The 13817-nt window shown below is 41.2% G+C and overlaps 1 protein-coding gene across 4 annotated transcripts in view; it reads left to right on the forward strand.

Moving 5' to 3' along the window:
• The window catches only part of LOC131192500 (zinc finger and SCAN domain-containing protein 2-like), a 30191-nt gene that overhangs the window by 13681 nt on the left and 2693 nt on the right, over nt 1-13817 (forward strand). The window contains exon 2 of one of the 4 annotated variants that reach the window (XM_058171694.1): nt 2404-4320. The exons of 1 other annotated variant lie outside the window; for it this stretch is intronic. In XM_058171694.1, the coding sequence (XP_058027677.1) occupies nt 2991-4320 (1330 nt within the window). In that variant the 5' untranslated portion in view covers nt 2404-2990. Of the gene's footprint in view, nt 1-2403; nt 4321-13331; nt 13529-13817 lie in introns of those variants that run through there. 2 more of the 4 variants (XM_058171689.1, XM_058171691.1) reach the window with 2 other exon arrangements.

The raw sequence follows: 13817 nt of genomic DNA on the forward strand, positions 1-13817 counted from the left end.
GCAAGCTGTTCCACTGTTTGATTATTCTCACTGTTAGGAAATTTCTCCTTAGTTCTAGGTTGGTTCCCTCCTTGATTAGTTCTCATCCATTGCTTCTTCTCTTGCCTTCTGGTGCTTTGGAGAATAGCTTGACTCCCTCTTCTTTGTGGCAGCCCCTCAAATACTGGAAGACTGCTATCATGTCACCCCTAATCCTTCTTTTCTTTAGATTACACAAACCCAATTATTACAATCGTTCTTCGTGTGTTTTAGCCTCCTAATAATCTTTGTTGCTGTTTTCTGCACTCTTTCCAGAGTCTCTACATGGTTTTTCTAATATGGCGACCAAAGCTGGATCCAGTATTTGAAGTGCGATCTTACTAAGGATTTATAAAGTGGTATTAATACTTCACGTGATGCTTCTCTCCTATTCTCCTCTGTTAATGCAACCTAGGATTGCATTGGCTTTTTTTGTCTGCTGTCATGTACTGCTGGCCCGTATTTAAGTGATTGTCCACCAGGACTTTAAGATTCCTGTCATGGTTACTGCTATTGAGTCAGGTTTCATCTTATCTCTACCTGTACTATTGGTTTTTATTGCCTAAGTTTAAAACCTTATTTTTCTCTACATTGAATTTCATTTTGTTAGCTAGGGCCCATTGTTCAAGTCTGTCGAGATCTGTCTGGATCTTGAGCCTATCTTCTGGGGTGTTGGCTATTCCTGCCAGTTTAGTGTCATCTGCAAATTTGATGAGTTCCCCTTCTATTCCTTCATCTAAATCATTTATGAAGATATTGATGAGTACTGGGCCTAAAATGGAAACTTGAAGTACCCCACTTACCTACTTACTTCCATGTAGATGTAGTTTCTTTAAGGACTGCATGTTGGGTGCACTCTTGTCAGCCAGTTACAAATATATCTGGTGGTGATGCTGTCTATCCCACATTTTTTAAGCTTATTAATAAGGGACTGGTTTGGACAAAACTCAGCAGCACTTTGCAACTGTTGATAAAAATAGGATTGCCAACGTCCAATGATGGATATGGCACAAGAAGAAAAAGCTCTGCTTTCTTTCTACTGTGCATTACTTTCTTGCCATCTTCTCTCATTAGTGGACCAATTGTTTGACTTTTTCTTATTTTTTAAATATGTTTAATATGTATATATATATTTTCTGACTGCATCTTTGCAAGTTCAAGCTATACAGTTCTACAGAGGAATTATTGCATCTGTCATCTGTACCTCTATAACTGTCTGGTTTGGTTCTGCAAACCAACAAGACAGACACACACTTCAGAGGATAATTAGAACTGCAGAAAAAACAATTGTTACCAACCTGCCTTCCATTGAGGACCTATATACTGCACAAGTCAAAAAGAGGGCTCTGAAAATATTTACAGACCCCTCACATCCTGGACATAAACTGTTTCAACTCCTACTTTCAAAATGACACTATAGAGCACTGCACACCAGAACAACTAGACACAAGAACAGTTTTTTCCCGAACGCCATCACTGCTAAACAAATAATTCCCTCAATACTGTCAAACTATTCACATTAGGCTGCATTACTGTTACTATTAGTCTTCTCATCATTCCTATCATCCATCTCCTCCCACTTATGACTGTATGACTGTAATTTTGTTGCTTGTATCCCTACGATTTATATTGATATTGTTTCCTAGTATGATTTGATTGCTTATTTGTACCCTATGACTATCACTAACTATCACTAATGTTGTACCTTATGATTGTTGACGAATTTAGCTTGTCTTTTTATGTACTGTGAGAGCATATGTACCAAAGACAAATTCCTTGTGTATCCAATCACACTTGGCCAATAAGGAATTCAATTCAATTCAATTCTATTCTATTCTATTCTATTCTATTCTATTCTATTCTATTCTATTCTATTCTATTCTATTCTATTCTATTCTATGTGTTAAAAGAAACCTTTAAAATCATTGTTGACATTTGCTGCAAGGCTTATTTCATTCTGAGCCTTAGCTTTTCTGACTGCATCTTTGCAAGTTCAAGCTATTTGTTTGCATTCTGCCTTAGTTATATATCCCTCTTCCCATTTCATGACTGACAGGGAAATATTTAGCTATGGCTAGTCTGTATAATCTGTCCTCAGCATTTTCTGATACATTTGAAAATAACAGTTTGTGCTAAGTGCTAAATGCTAAGTGTTTGTGATTTACTGAAGTCCAGAAGAGAATTTAATGTTTGTGTGAATATTTGAACTTGGATCTTGCTAGTCTACAATGGGTCAAATGAATCATAGTTGTTAGAGGTTAAAGCAGTATTTTCGTATGTTTGCTTTTTTATTATAATGCATGCTTTTCTCTCTCGCTGTTTTCACATGTTCTGCAGTGACTTGATAAACAACCATTAAACTGAGAGTTTATGTCCATTTTATAGACAAAGAGGATGCCAGGAAGACAATTCCAGACAAGTGAGAATTCAAACCAGCATTAAAAAAGAAAGCAAATGAAGCCAACAATGAAAGACTTTTCAGCCTCCTCCAGAAAACTAAAAAAATTCTTCTTCCTCAGGAAGGTGACAGACAAAAGAGAGAATAACAGGAAGAGAATTTTGAGCTGGAAAAACCTGTGTATGTAGAACTCAAGGAAACACTGCAAAAAAGGTCAAGGGGGATAATTTGCAATTTCAGAAAAACGGAAATAATCTGGAAATCAGTGGGGAGGAAGAAGTCACTTGTATAATCACAATATACAGGCAGTCATGCAAACCTTGCCCTGTGAAGAAAGCATAGCTTGAATGAAAGCAGCATCCAAGAAGGGATCCAAAATATTTTTGACCTTCACAATTCAAAAATATCATTGGTAGAAAAGCTCCATAGATGTGCATATTGTGGGAAATGCACAGATTGCAGGTCACTCCTAATTAACAAGAGGAACCGCACTGAAGAAAAGCCCACCGTCTGTCCTCAATGTGACACAAACTTTAGGAAACATGCTACCCTAGTGATACAAAAAAGGCCTGAAATGGGGGAGAAGTCATTTGCTTGTTCTGATTGTGGGAAAACTTTCAGTCGGAATTCTCACTTGTTGACACACCAGAGGACACACACAGGAGAAAAACCCTTTGAGTGTCCAGATTGTGGGAAAGGCTTCAGTCAGAATTCCCACCTGGTGACACACCAGAGGATTCATACGGGGGAGAAACTGTATGAGTGTTGGGATTGTGGGAAATGTTTCAGTCGGAATTCCCACCTGGTGATACACCAGAAGACTCACACAAGGCAGAAAGCGTATGAGTGTCCAGATTGTGGGAAAGGTTTCAGTCACAATTCCAAGTTGGTGACACACCAGAGGACTCATACAGGAGAGAAACCATATGAGTGTCCCAATTGTGGGAAAACTTTCAGTCGTAATACCAACCTTGTGAATCACTTGAAAATTCACATAGGAGAGAAAGTTTATGAGTGTCCAGACTGTGGAAAAAGTTTCAGTCATAATTCCATCCTGACGATACACCGGAGGACTCACACAGGAGAGAAAGTGTATGAATGCCCAGACTGTGGGAAATGTTTCAGTTATAATTCCATCCTAATAATACATCAGAGGACTCACACAGGAGATAAACCGTATGAGTGTCCAGATTGTGGGAAAAGTTTCACTCAGAATTCTGCCCTTGCAATACACCAGAGGATTCACACAGGAGAAAAACCGTATGAATGTCCAGATTGTGGGAAAGGTTTCAGTCATAATTCTAATCTCGTGAAACACCAAAGGACTCACAGAGGAGATAAACCATATGAGTGTCCAGATTGTGGGAAAGGTTTCAGTCATAATTCCAACCTGAGGATACACCAGAGGATTCACACCGGAGAAAAACCGTATGAGTGTTCAGATTGTGGGAAAGGTTTCAGTCAGAATTCCAACTTTGTTAAACACCTGAGGATTCATAATCGGGAGAAACGGTATGAATGTCCAGATTGTGGGAAATATTTCTTTTGTAATTCCAACCTGATGATACACCAGAGGGATCACACAGGAGAGAAACCATTTGAATGTTCTGATTGTGGGAAAAGTTTCAGTAATAATTCTAACCTTGTGAAACACCAGAGGATTCACACTGGGGAGAAACCCTATGAATGTCCGGACTGTGGGAAGAGTTTCAATCAGAGTTCCAATCTGATGATACACCAGAGGACTCACACAGGAGAGAAACCATATGAGTGTCCAGACTGTGGGAAAGGTTTCAGTACTAGGACTAACCTTATAAATCATGTAGGTTTACACACAGGTGAGAAACCTTTCAAGTGCCCAGAGTGTGGAAAGTGCTTCTCACAAACTTCCTCCCTTATTAAACATAAGAAAATCCACATGACCCAGAAAATGATGAATAAAGAGAAGGCTTGAATTTCTTTTCTGATCTGCCTTTGCAAGGTCACCTGAGAAATTAAGTATTTAATTTCTGCCCTGATTCTGTTTAGCAAAATATGTCTCAGTATTAGGAATGAGGGGAGAGAGAAAAGAAATGGAAACGGAAAATGTTAGCTTGGTTAAGGTTAACTACCCCCCCGCGCATCATGTTTTTGCCCTCCCCAGCCCCCAAGAGCACTCTGCAGGCTGCCTAAACCCTCTGCATGCCCCGTTTTTGTGAAAAACGGGCCAGCACAGTGGGTTTTGGAGTCCTGCAGAGTGCTGCTGGGGGCCGGGGAGGACAAAAACTTTTTTTTCTTACTTATCTCTTAGAAATCTTGGTACGTCTTATTCTCCGGTGTGTCTTATAGTCCGAAAAATATGGTACTTGTGTCTGGCTATCAGAAAAATGATGTGGATATTCGCTTTTGCAAAAATAGAATAATTGCTGCCAAAAGGCTTTTGGGAATGTTTTTGGCATGTTAACAGTAGAGATAATAGAAAAGCAACACAGTTTTTTAAGAAATCTGCTTCAGATCCTGAAATAAAATATATTAGGAGATAGGAGCACTCTGATTTATTTACCAGTTGTAGCTCCTCAAATATGAAGTGACGGGAGAAGTAAAGAGGATTCAGAGTTTATCTTTCCTAACATTTTCAGAAATTCATGGCAAGAAGAATCCCTGTTCAAATTGTGAACAGTGAAGCACAGAATCGAGAACTTTTGACGGAAGTTTGAGACAGTGAGGAGAGCACAAAAATATTCATATTTAAAGGTTGCTGAACTTGACATGGAAATATTGGAATATTATAGAGGAAAAGGGTTGTGGGTTTTGAGGGTAGAATCTTCAAGTTTATGAACAACTCCTGTGATCTCCTTTGCTTGGATGTGCCTCTTGTTACCTTTTGAAGGCTGATGGGTGATAGCACTGCCAAGGTAATAAACATTTTGCTGAATTTGGAAGACATCAAAGAACTTAAAGTTTGTTCATTTCAGTAATTAAATTCAGGTTATAACACAATGTCCCCATGACTCTGGACACACAGAAACAACAGAGCACATGTTTCTCCACTGGCTGTATTACAGAGATGTCTGTACCAGGCTTATCTCTCCAGTACTGCATAGATAATCAGGACACACAGCACAGTTCTACAGTTCATTGCTGCTTTCAAATAGTAGCCCTGTTACTACATACCGTTCAGGTAGTCCTCAGCTTATGAACACAGTTGAGCCCAAAATTTATGTTGCCAAGTAAGAAATTTGTTAAGTGAGGTTTGTACCATTTTACTACTTTTCTTGCCACATTTGTTAAGTGAATCACTGCACTTGTTAAATTAGTGATCCGGTGAAGTGAATCTGGTTTCTCCACTGACTTTGCTTGTCAGAAGGTTGCAGAGGTGATCACATGACTCCAGGACACTGCAATCGTCATAAATGTGAAACAGTTGTCAAGCGTCTGAATGTAAATCACATGACCATGTGGCCACTGAGTGGTCATAACTGTGAAAACCAGCCATAAGTCACTTTTTTTCAGTGTGGTTGTAACTTTGAATGGTCACTGTTGTACATTGAGGATTGCCTATGTAATGTTGCCACATTTCTGCCAGTATTTAGGATTAGTCAGATGATGGATGATCTGTGCCATAAAGTAGTCTTAAGGAGCCTCCAGCTCATCCCACAATTTGTTCTGTAGAGTGATAGATTTAGTTTGCCACACAGTAAACGTCATGCAGCCTCCAGGCATCTTATGCCTTTCTGCGTGTTTAGTTCCTGTCAGGAGACTGCGCAGCAGGTGTCCAAATGAAGTCAGAGGCGTTGACATGAACTTGTAGTTCTATGTATAAATATATTTTACACCTGTATATACGGCAAACTAGATAGTCAAGCAAACAGGAGCATCCTGAGGTAAATCACAGTTCAGCATACAAAGCCCACAGAAGAAAAAGGCGGGAAAACAAGGAAACTCCCCCTCCACCCCCACAGCAACCAATCACAGCACAGATCGCCTCATGCAGAAGCCACCAATCAACCAATCTGTGTTCTGGTGCAACCCCATTCCTCCAGCTACTAAATTTAAATACTTGTAAAAGTTTCATTTGGACTCCTGTTTTTATATATACTGCCTTTTATGTCTTTGCTGTTTAGTATAGCGTAATTCTATTATTACACTTTGATGTCTGTACTTCTTAGCTGGTCTTTGTAATAAAGATTCTAAACCTTAAAATAATCAATTTCTATTTAATTCATTTCAGAGTGTATTTAATTCTCAGTGAAACTGATAGAAAGAAATAGTGGAATTCCCACAAATAATTGGTTTTCAGCAGAACAAATAGATTAATTAAACCCCATAAAACCTACAAACTATCATCTGTCCATCCCTACTCTATCTACCTACCTACCAACCCTCTGTACTCTATATATCATAAACCCAAGTAAAATTTGGCAACGGGCAATCTAGAGGAGCTGGTTCCCAGGGCCAGACCAGAAACAACCACTCCATTTGGAGACAGTCTCCATTTCCTCAGAAGAAAAGTTTGAAGCTCAGATTTAAGACAAACAAGGTCCATTTTCTGAAGAATAATGGGAACTTAACTACAAAGGTGGACTAGATCTTTGAAGGCTGCAGCCACCGGAACGGATAAGTGGGTTATAAGATGCGGGGAATAAGAAGAGCCAGTTTGGTGCAGTGGTGAAAGCTACAAGTTACAGACGGGGAGGTGCTCAGTTCCAGTTCTGCCATAGGCATAAAACCATCTGGTCATCCCTGGCCAGTCCCTCTCTCAGGTCTAGGAAACAGGAAAGGAGACCACCACTTGGAAAATCCTTGCCAAGGAAACCGCAGAGAAACCAGTCCAGGCAATTGCCAAGTGAGAATTTCTATCTTAAAGGCACCTAAAGTAAACATTGGGCGTAAGGTTCAGGGACAGGAGATTATAACTGCAAAGAAGTTCCAGGCCGGTGTTACGTCAGGCATGAAGGTAGCTTCCAGGAGCTATGGAATACTGGGATGATCATTGAGAGGCCAAAATTATGTCCCTGAAGGGACACAGGCGGGTAGGGGAGATTTAAATGAACCTCCTTCTTGGTCCAGGGTGTGGCCTATGATGTGCTTTATGCCAGGGCTCTCCAACCTTGGCAACTTTAAGCCTGGAGGACTTTAACTCCCAGAATGCCCCAGCCAGCTTTGCTGATTGGGGCTTTCTGGGAGTTGAAGTCCACCAGGCTTAAAGTTGCCAAGGTTGGAGAGCCCTGTTTTATCCTATGAAATGCTATGCCACCTTGAGTTCCCAAAGGAAAAAAGAATCAAGATAAGTTGGGGTTGTTCTGCAACCCAACAAGACAGACACAGACTTCAGAGAATAGAATAGAATAGAATAGAATTTTTTATTGGCCAAGTGTGATTGGACACACAAGGAATTTGTTTTGGTGCATATGCTCTCAGTGTACATAAAAGATACCTTCATCAAGAATTCTAAGGTACAACACTTAATGATAGTCATAGGGTACAAATAAGCAATCAGAAAACAACATCAATACAAATTGTAAGGATACAAGCAACAAAAGTTACAGTCATAAGTGGAAGGAGATTGGTGATGAGAACGATGAGAAGATTAATAGTAGTGCAGATTTAGTAAGTGTTTGACAGTGCTGAGGGAATTATTTGTTTAGCAGAGTGATGGCATATTAGAAGAGGATAATAAGAACTTCAGAAAAAACAATTACTACCAACCTGCCAGTGGTGGGTTTCAAATTTTTTTACTATTGGTTCTGTGGGTGTGGCTTGGTGGACATGGCATGGCTTGGTGGGTGTGGCTTGGTGAGGGTGGCAGGAGAAGGATACTGTAAAATTTCCATTCCCACCACACTCCAGGGGAAGATTACTGCAAAATCTCCATTTCCTACAAATCAGCTGCGACTCAGGAGGCAGATAATAAATGGGGGCAGGGCCAGTCAGAGGTGCTATCTACTGGTTCTCCGAACTACTCAAAATTTCTGCTACCCGTTCTCCAGAACTGGTCAGAACCTGCTGAAACCCACCTCTGCAACCTGCCTTCCATTGAGGACCTGTATACTGCACGAGTCAAAAAGAGGGCTGTGAAAATATCTACAGACCCCTCACATCCTGGACATAAATTGTTTCAACTCCCATCCTCAAAACGACGCTATAGGGCACTGCACACCAGAACAACTAGACACAAGAACAGTTTCTTCCCGAATGCCATCACTCTGCTAAACAAATAATTCCCTCAACACTGTCAAACTAGTTACTAGGTCTGCATTAATATTAATATTCTCATCGTTCCTATCACCGATCTCCTCTCACTGTCACCTTGTTGCTGGTATCCTTAAGATTTATATTGACTGTTTCCCTATGACTATCATTAAGTGTTGTACCTTATGATTCTCGACGAATATCTTTTCTTTTATGTACTCAGAGAGCATATGCACCAAGACAAATTCCTTGTGTGTCCAATCACATTTGGCCAATCAAAAAATTCTATTCTATTTTTTTTAATTTTGTCACAACAGTATACACAAGTATCAACATAAAACAACAACACATCACACAAGCATATATATGAGCAAAAGTATGCAACAACTACATCAATCGGATACAATGAAAGGAAACAATAGGTAGGCACTTTTGTGCTCTTATGCACGCCTCTTAGGAATGGGGTGCGGTCAATAGTAGACAGTTTTTGGTTAAAGCTTCATTCAGATTTAATTCAGATTCCTGCATGCAAGAGAGATTAGAGCCAAAAGCTGAACTGGGGTCTTATGAATCTAGTAGTTAGGCCAGCAACTCCATCGTCTCCCTCCACTCCCAAGGTTGCTTTCCCTTGGTTTAGTTCTTGCTAAATACTGCTCATCAGTCTGCAACCCACACCACATCTCTGACATAAATACAATAGAACGCTTCCAGAAATATTTTACTAGAAGAGTTCTTCACTCCTCGAAAACAGCAAAATACCTTATACCACCAGGCTTGAAATCCTGGGATTAGAAAATTTACAACTCCGTCGACTTCGACATGACCTGTGTTTAACACACAAAATCATCTATTGCAATATCCTTCCTGCAAATGACTACTTCAGCTTCAATCACAATATTACAAGAGCAAAAAATAGATTGAAGCTTAATGTCAACTGCTTCAAACTTGATTGCAGAAAATATGATTTCTGCAACAGAGTTGTTAATGCTTGGAACTCATTACCTGACTCCATAGTCTCTACTCAAAATCCCAAAATTGTCAACCAAAAACTGTCTACTATTGACCTTACCCCATTCCTAAGAGGACCATAAGGGGCGTGCATAAGAGCACAAAAGTGCCTACTGTTCCTGTCCTATTGTTCCCTTTATTGTATCTAATTAATATAGCTAATGCATATTATATATATATATATATATAATATATATAAAGTCTCATTCATCATCTTCAGGCTTCAAATTTCTCCTACAAATAGGAAGCTGTAAGCACCTAGCCTGATGATAACGAATGGGATTTTGTCGAAACGTCGCCAAGACACTTCAAATTTTACGTGGGAGAAAAACCCGAATAACCAAAGACCTAGATACAAACACCCGCGAAAACCTCAGAAAACAAATATATATATATGTTTTTAAAAACAGACCCCACCACCTACCTAGAAAAAACCACTAGATCCAAAATAAAAGCCTCCCCCATCAGCGAAGAAATCCAACAAAGAATCATTCCCAGAGAGAAATCATCCAGATGCCCTAAGCTCTACGGCCTCCCCAAGATACACAAAGAAGGAACCCCACTCAGACCCATAGTCAGCTCCATAGGCTCACCTCTACAAAACCTAGCCAAATTTCTCGCCAAACAACTACAGCCCTATGCAGAATCCATCGCCTCACACGTAAAAAACTCATTCCAGTTCATAGAGATCATAAAGAAACAAAACTTACAGCCCAGCGACCTACTCGTGAGCTTTGATGTCATATCCCTCTTCACCCAAGTGCCAATCAAAGAAGCCTTGACAGCTATCCAAAACAAATATAACCCCCAAGCACATCCTAGATCTGACCAACCACTGCCTATCCAACACATACTTCATCTATAACGGACAAAATACAAACAAATAGAAGGAGCACCCATGGGATCACCCTCTCACCTGTCATTGCCAACCTCTACATGGAACACTTTGAAACCCAAGCACTAGAAAATCTGATCACAAACCCAAACTCTGGCTCAGATACGTGAGACGACACCTTCATAATCTGGCCACACGGGAAAGAAAAACTTGAAAACTTCCTCACACACCTCAATAGCCTACACCCCAAAATACAGTTCACCATGGAAACAGAAGTTAACAACCAACTTCCTTCCTAGATGTCTTACTCTACAAGCAACCCAATGGCTCCCTAGGACACACCATCTACCAGAAGAAAACACACACAAACCGCTATCTGCATGCACTCTCACACCACCACCCAGCACAGATCAACTCCGTAGCCAAGACACTCATCTCTAGAACAAAATGCTTAGCTGACGAACAACACCTAAAACCGAACTACACACTCTCACAAACGTACTAACATCCAATGGATTCCAGAGAAATAAGATTACCAAACTAATCCAAAAGAACCCCCACTAAAACCCAAGACAGAGAGCAAGAAAATGGCACAGCCCTCCTCCCATATATAAAAGGCACCACAGACAGAATCAGCAAGATCCTCCACAAACATAACATCAAGACAGCATTCTGCACAAACCAAAAATATCCACCATCCTAAGAAACCCCAAAGACAAAATTGAGTTAGAAAATCAAGGAGTATATGAAATCCCATGCACCGCCTGCCCCACCACATACATTGGACAAACCAACAGAAGAATAAGTGCACGATTGAAGAACACAAGAACTCATTCAAAAAGAGGAACCAACTTCTTCCCTGGTCCAACACTTTAAAGTCACAGGACACGATATTGACTTTAAAAGACCAGAACTATCGCCAAAACTGAACACTTTAACAACAGAATAATCAGAGAAGCCATCGAGATAGAAAACGCCCACACAGCATGAACAAACGAGATGATACCTCCGCCTACCAGCCATTTGGAAACCTGCCCTTATTGACAAACGTGTCCCTAACACGAGGAATGACACCAGACCCACACTCACGAGGTCCACACAGGATGTCACCACCACACATCCACACGGAAAGAAAAACTTGAAAACTTCCTCACACACCTCAATAGCCTACACCCCAAAATACAGTTCACCATGGAAACAGAAGTTAACAACCAACTTCCTTCCTAGATGTCTTAGTCTACAAGAAACCCAATGGCTCCCTAGGACACACCATCTACCAGAAGAAAACACACACAAACCGCTATCTGCATGCACTCACACCACCACCCAGCACAGATCAACTCCGTAGCCAAGACACTCATCTCTAGAACAAAATGCTTAGCTGACGAACAACACCTAAAACCGAACTACACACTCTCACAAACGTACTAACATCCAATGGATTCCAGAGAAATAAGATTACCAAACTAATCCAAAAGAACCCCCACTAAAACCCAAGACAGAGAGCAAGAAAATGGCACAGCCCTCCTCCCATATATAAAAGGCACCACAGACAGAATCAGCAAGATCCTCCACAAACATAACATCAAGACAGCATTCTGCACAAACCAAAAATATCCACCATCCTAAGAAACCCCAAAGACAAAATTGAGTTAGAAAATCAAGGAGTATATGAAATCCCATGCACCGCCTGCCCCACCACATACATTGGACAAACCAACAGAAGAATAAGTGCACGATTGAAGAACACAAGAACTCATTCAAAAAGAGGAACTAACTTCTTCCCTGGTCCAACACTTTAAAGTCACAGGACACGATATTGACTTTAAAAGACCAGAACTATCGCCAAAACTGAACACTTTAACAACAGAATAATCAGAGAAGCCATCGAGATAGAAAACGCCCACACAGCATGAACAAACGAGATGATACCTCCGCCTACCAGCCATTTGGAAACCTGCCCTTATTGACAAACGTGTCCCTAACACGAGGAATGACACCAGACCCACACTCACGAGGTCCACACAGGATGTCACCACACATCCACCCAGAAAGCACACCCAAACCCACACTGATCAGGAAGCACGACCAAGGACCAGAAGCCAGACCGCAGCTGCAACATTAGCCATTTCAAACCCTCCAATCCATACATGCAGCAGACTGACACCCACTACGAAGATGTAGCACGACCACGAACACGAAGCCAAACAGCAGCAGTGCAGCTCACCAGCTCAGATCCCCCTGCAACTCAGACTAATTTGAGCACAACCAAGCCCCCACCCAAACAGGACACACCCCCATCCAATCAGAGCACAAAAAAACCCACATCCAATCAGAGCACAGCCAAGCTCCCACCCAATCAGTTCAAACCCCCACTAGCAGTTAAAAAGGAAGAAACAGCTGCAATCACACATTGCTCCCAGAAGCACGAAGCTGAAGCCTGAAGATGACGAATGAGACTTCGTCGAAACGTCGCCAAGACACTTCCAATTTTACACGGGAGAAAACCCGAACAACCAAAGACCTATATACAAACACCCGTGAAAACCTCAGAAAACAAATATATATATATATACATACATACATACATACATACATATGTTTTTTACTTATGACAATGTTTATGTATACTGTTATGACAAAATAAAATAAAAAAAAATAATGGAATAGGTATGAGTGCATCGATTTCGCGCATAGTAATCAAATAAAAACCTTCCAAACGACAGGCGCCTGTAATTCAGCCTTCTGTCGCTAGATGGCGCGCGCGGTATTAAATGAGTAATACCCGGCGACTAGAAAGCGGGTCAATACAGTAGAACGGCATCGATGGTACCCACATCCAACGGGAGGGGGAGCGGCGGAGCCTAAAGGGTTGAAACAATAGAGTACTGGATTTCTAGAGAGGATGTGGAAGAGAGGAGGAATCTCCTCTTCCGGCTGACCCATCGGAGGACTGTGGCGTGGAGGGCGCCTCCCAGGACTGCAGCAGCTGGAAGGTGAGTTGAGGACAGGTCGGAGGAGAGTCCAGGTGCAAGGAGGGCTGCTTAGTTTCCTCCACGATGCAGAAGCAGAGTAGAAACCAGGCTGAAACATGTCAGGTGCTGCCGCATGGTCCTTCCCTCCCCAAATTCTGTTCCAGTGGTGCTGGTCATCATGAAAGTGGTGCATGCAATTTTCTGCCAGTTGGGGGATTTATAAAAGTGTCCTTCAGTTTGAAGGATTGATTTTATCAGTTTAAAATTGATTTTATGGATGTGTTCTTGGAAAGTGGGGTGTTTCATGCTCAAAAGCAGGGATTATATCTTGCAGATGCTTTGGGCGCCATTCATCATTTGAAGCCACTCATCTGTTGAAGCCGTCCCATCCTCTAAAATTAGACCCAAACGT

This window comes from Ahaetulla prasina, chromosome 2 (assembly GCF_028640845.1).
Source record: "Ahaetulla prasina isolate Xishuangbanna chromosome 2, ASM2864084v1, whole genome shotgun sequence".
In the NCBI taxonomy this organism is placed as follows: Eukaryota; Metazoa; Chordata; class Lepidosauria; order Squamata; family Colubridae; genus Ahaetulla; species Ahaetulla prasina.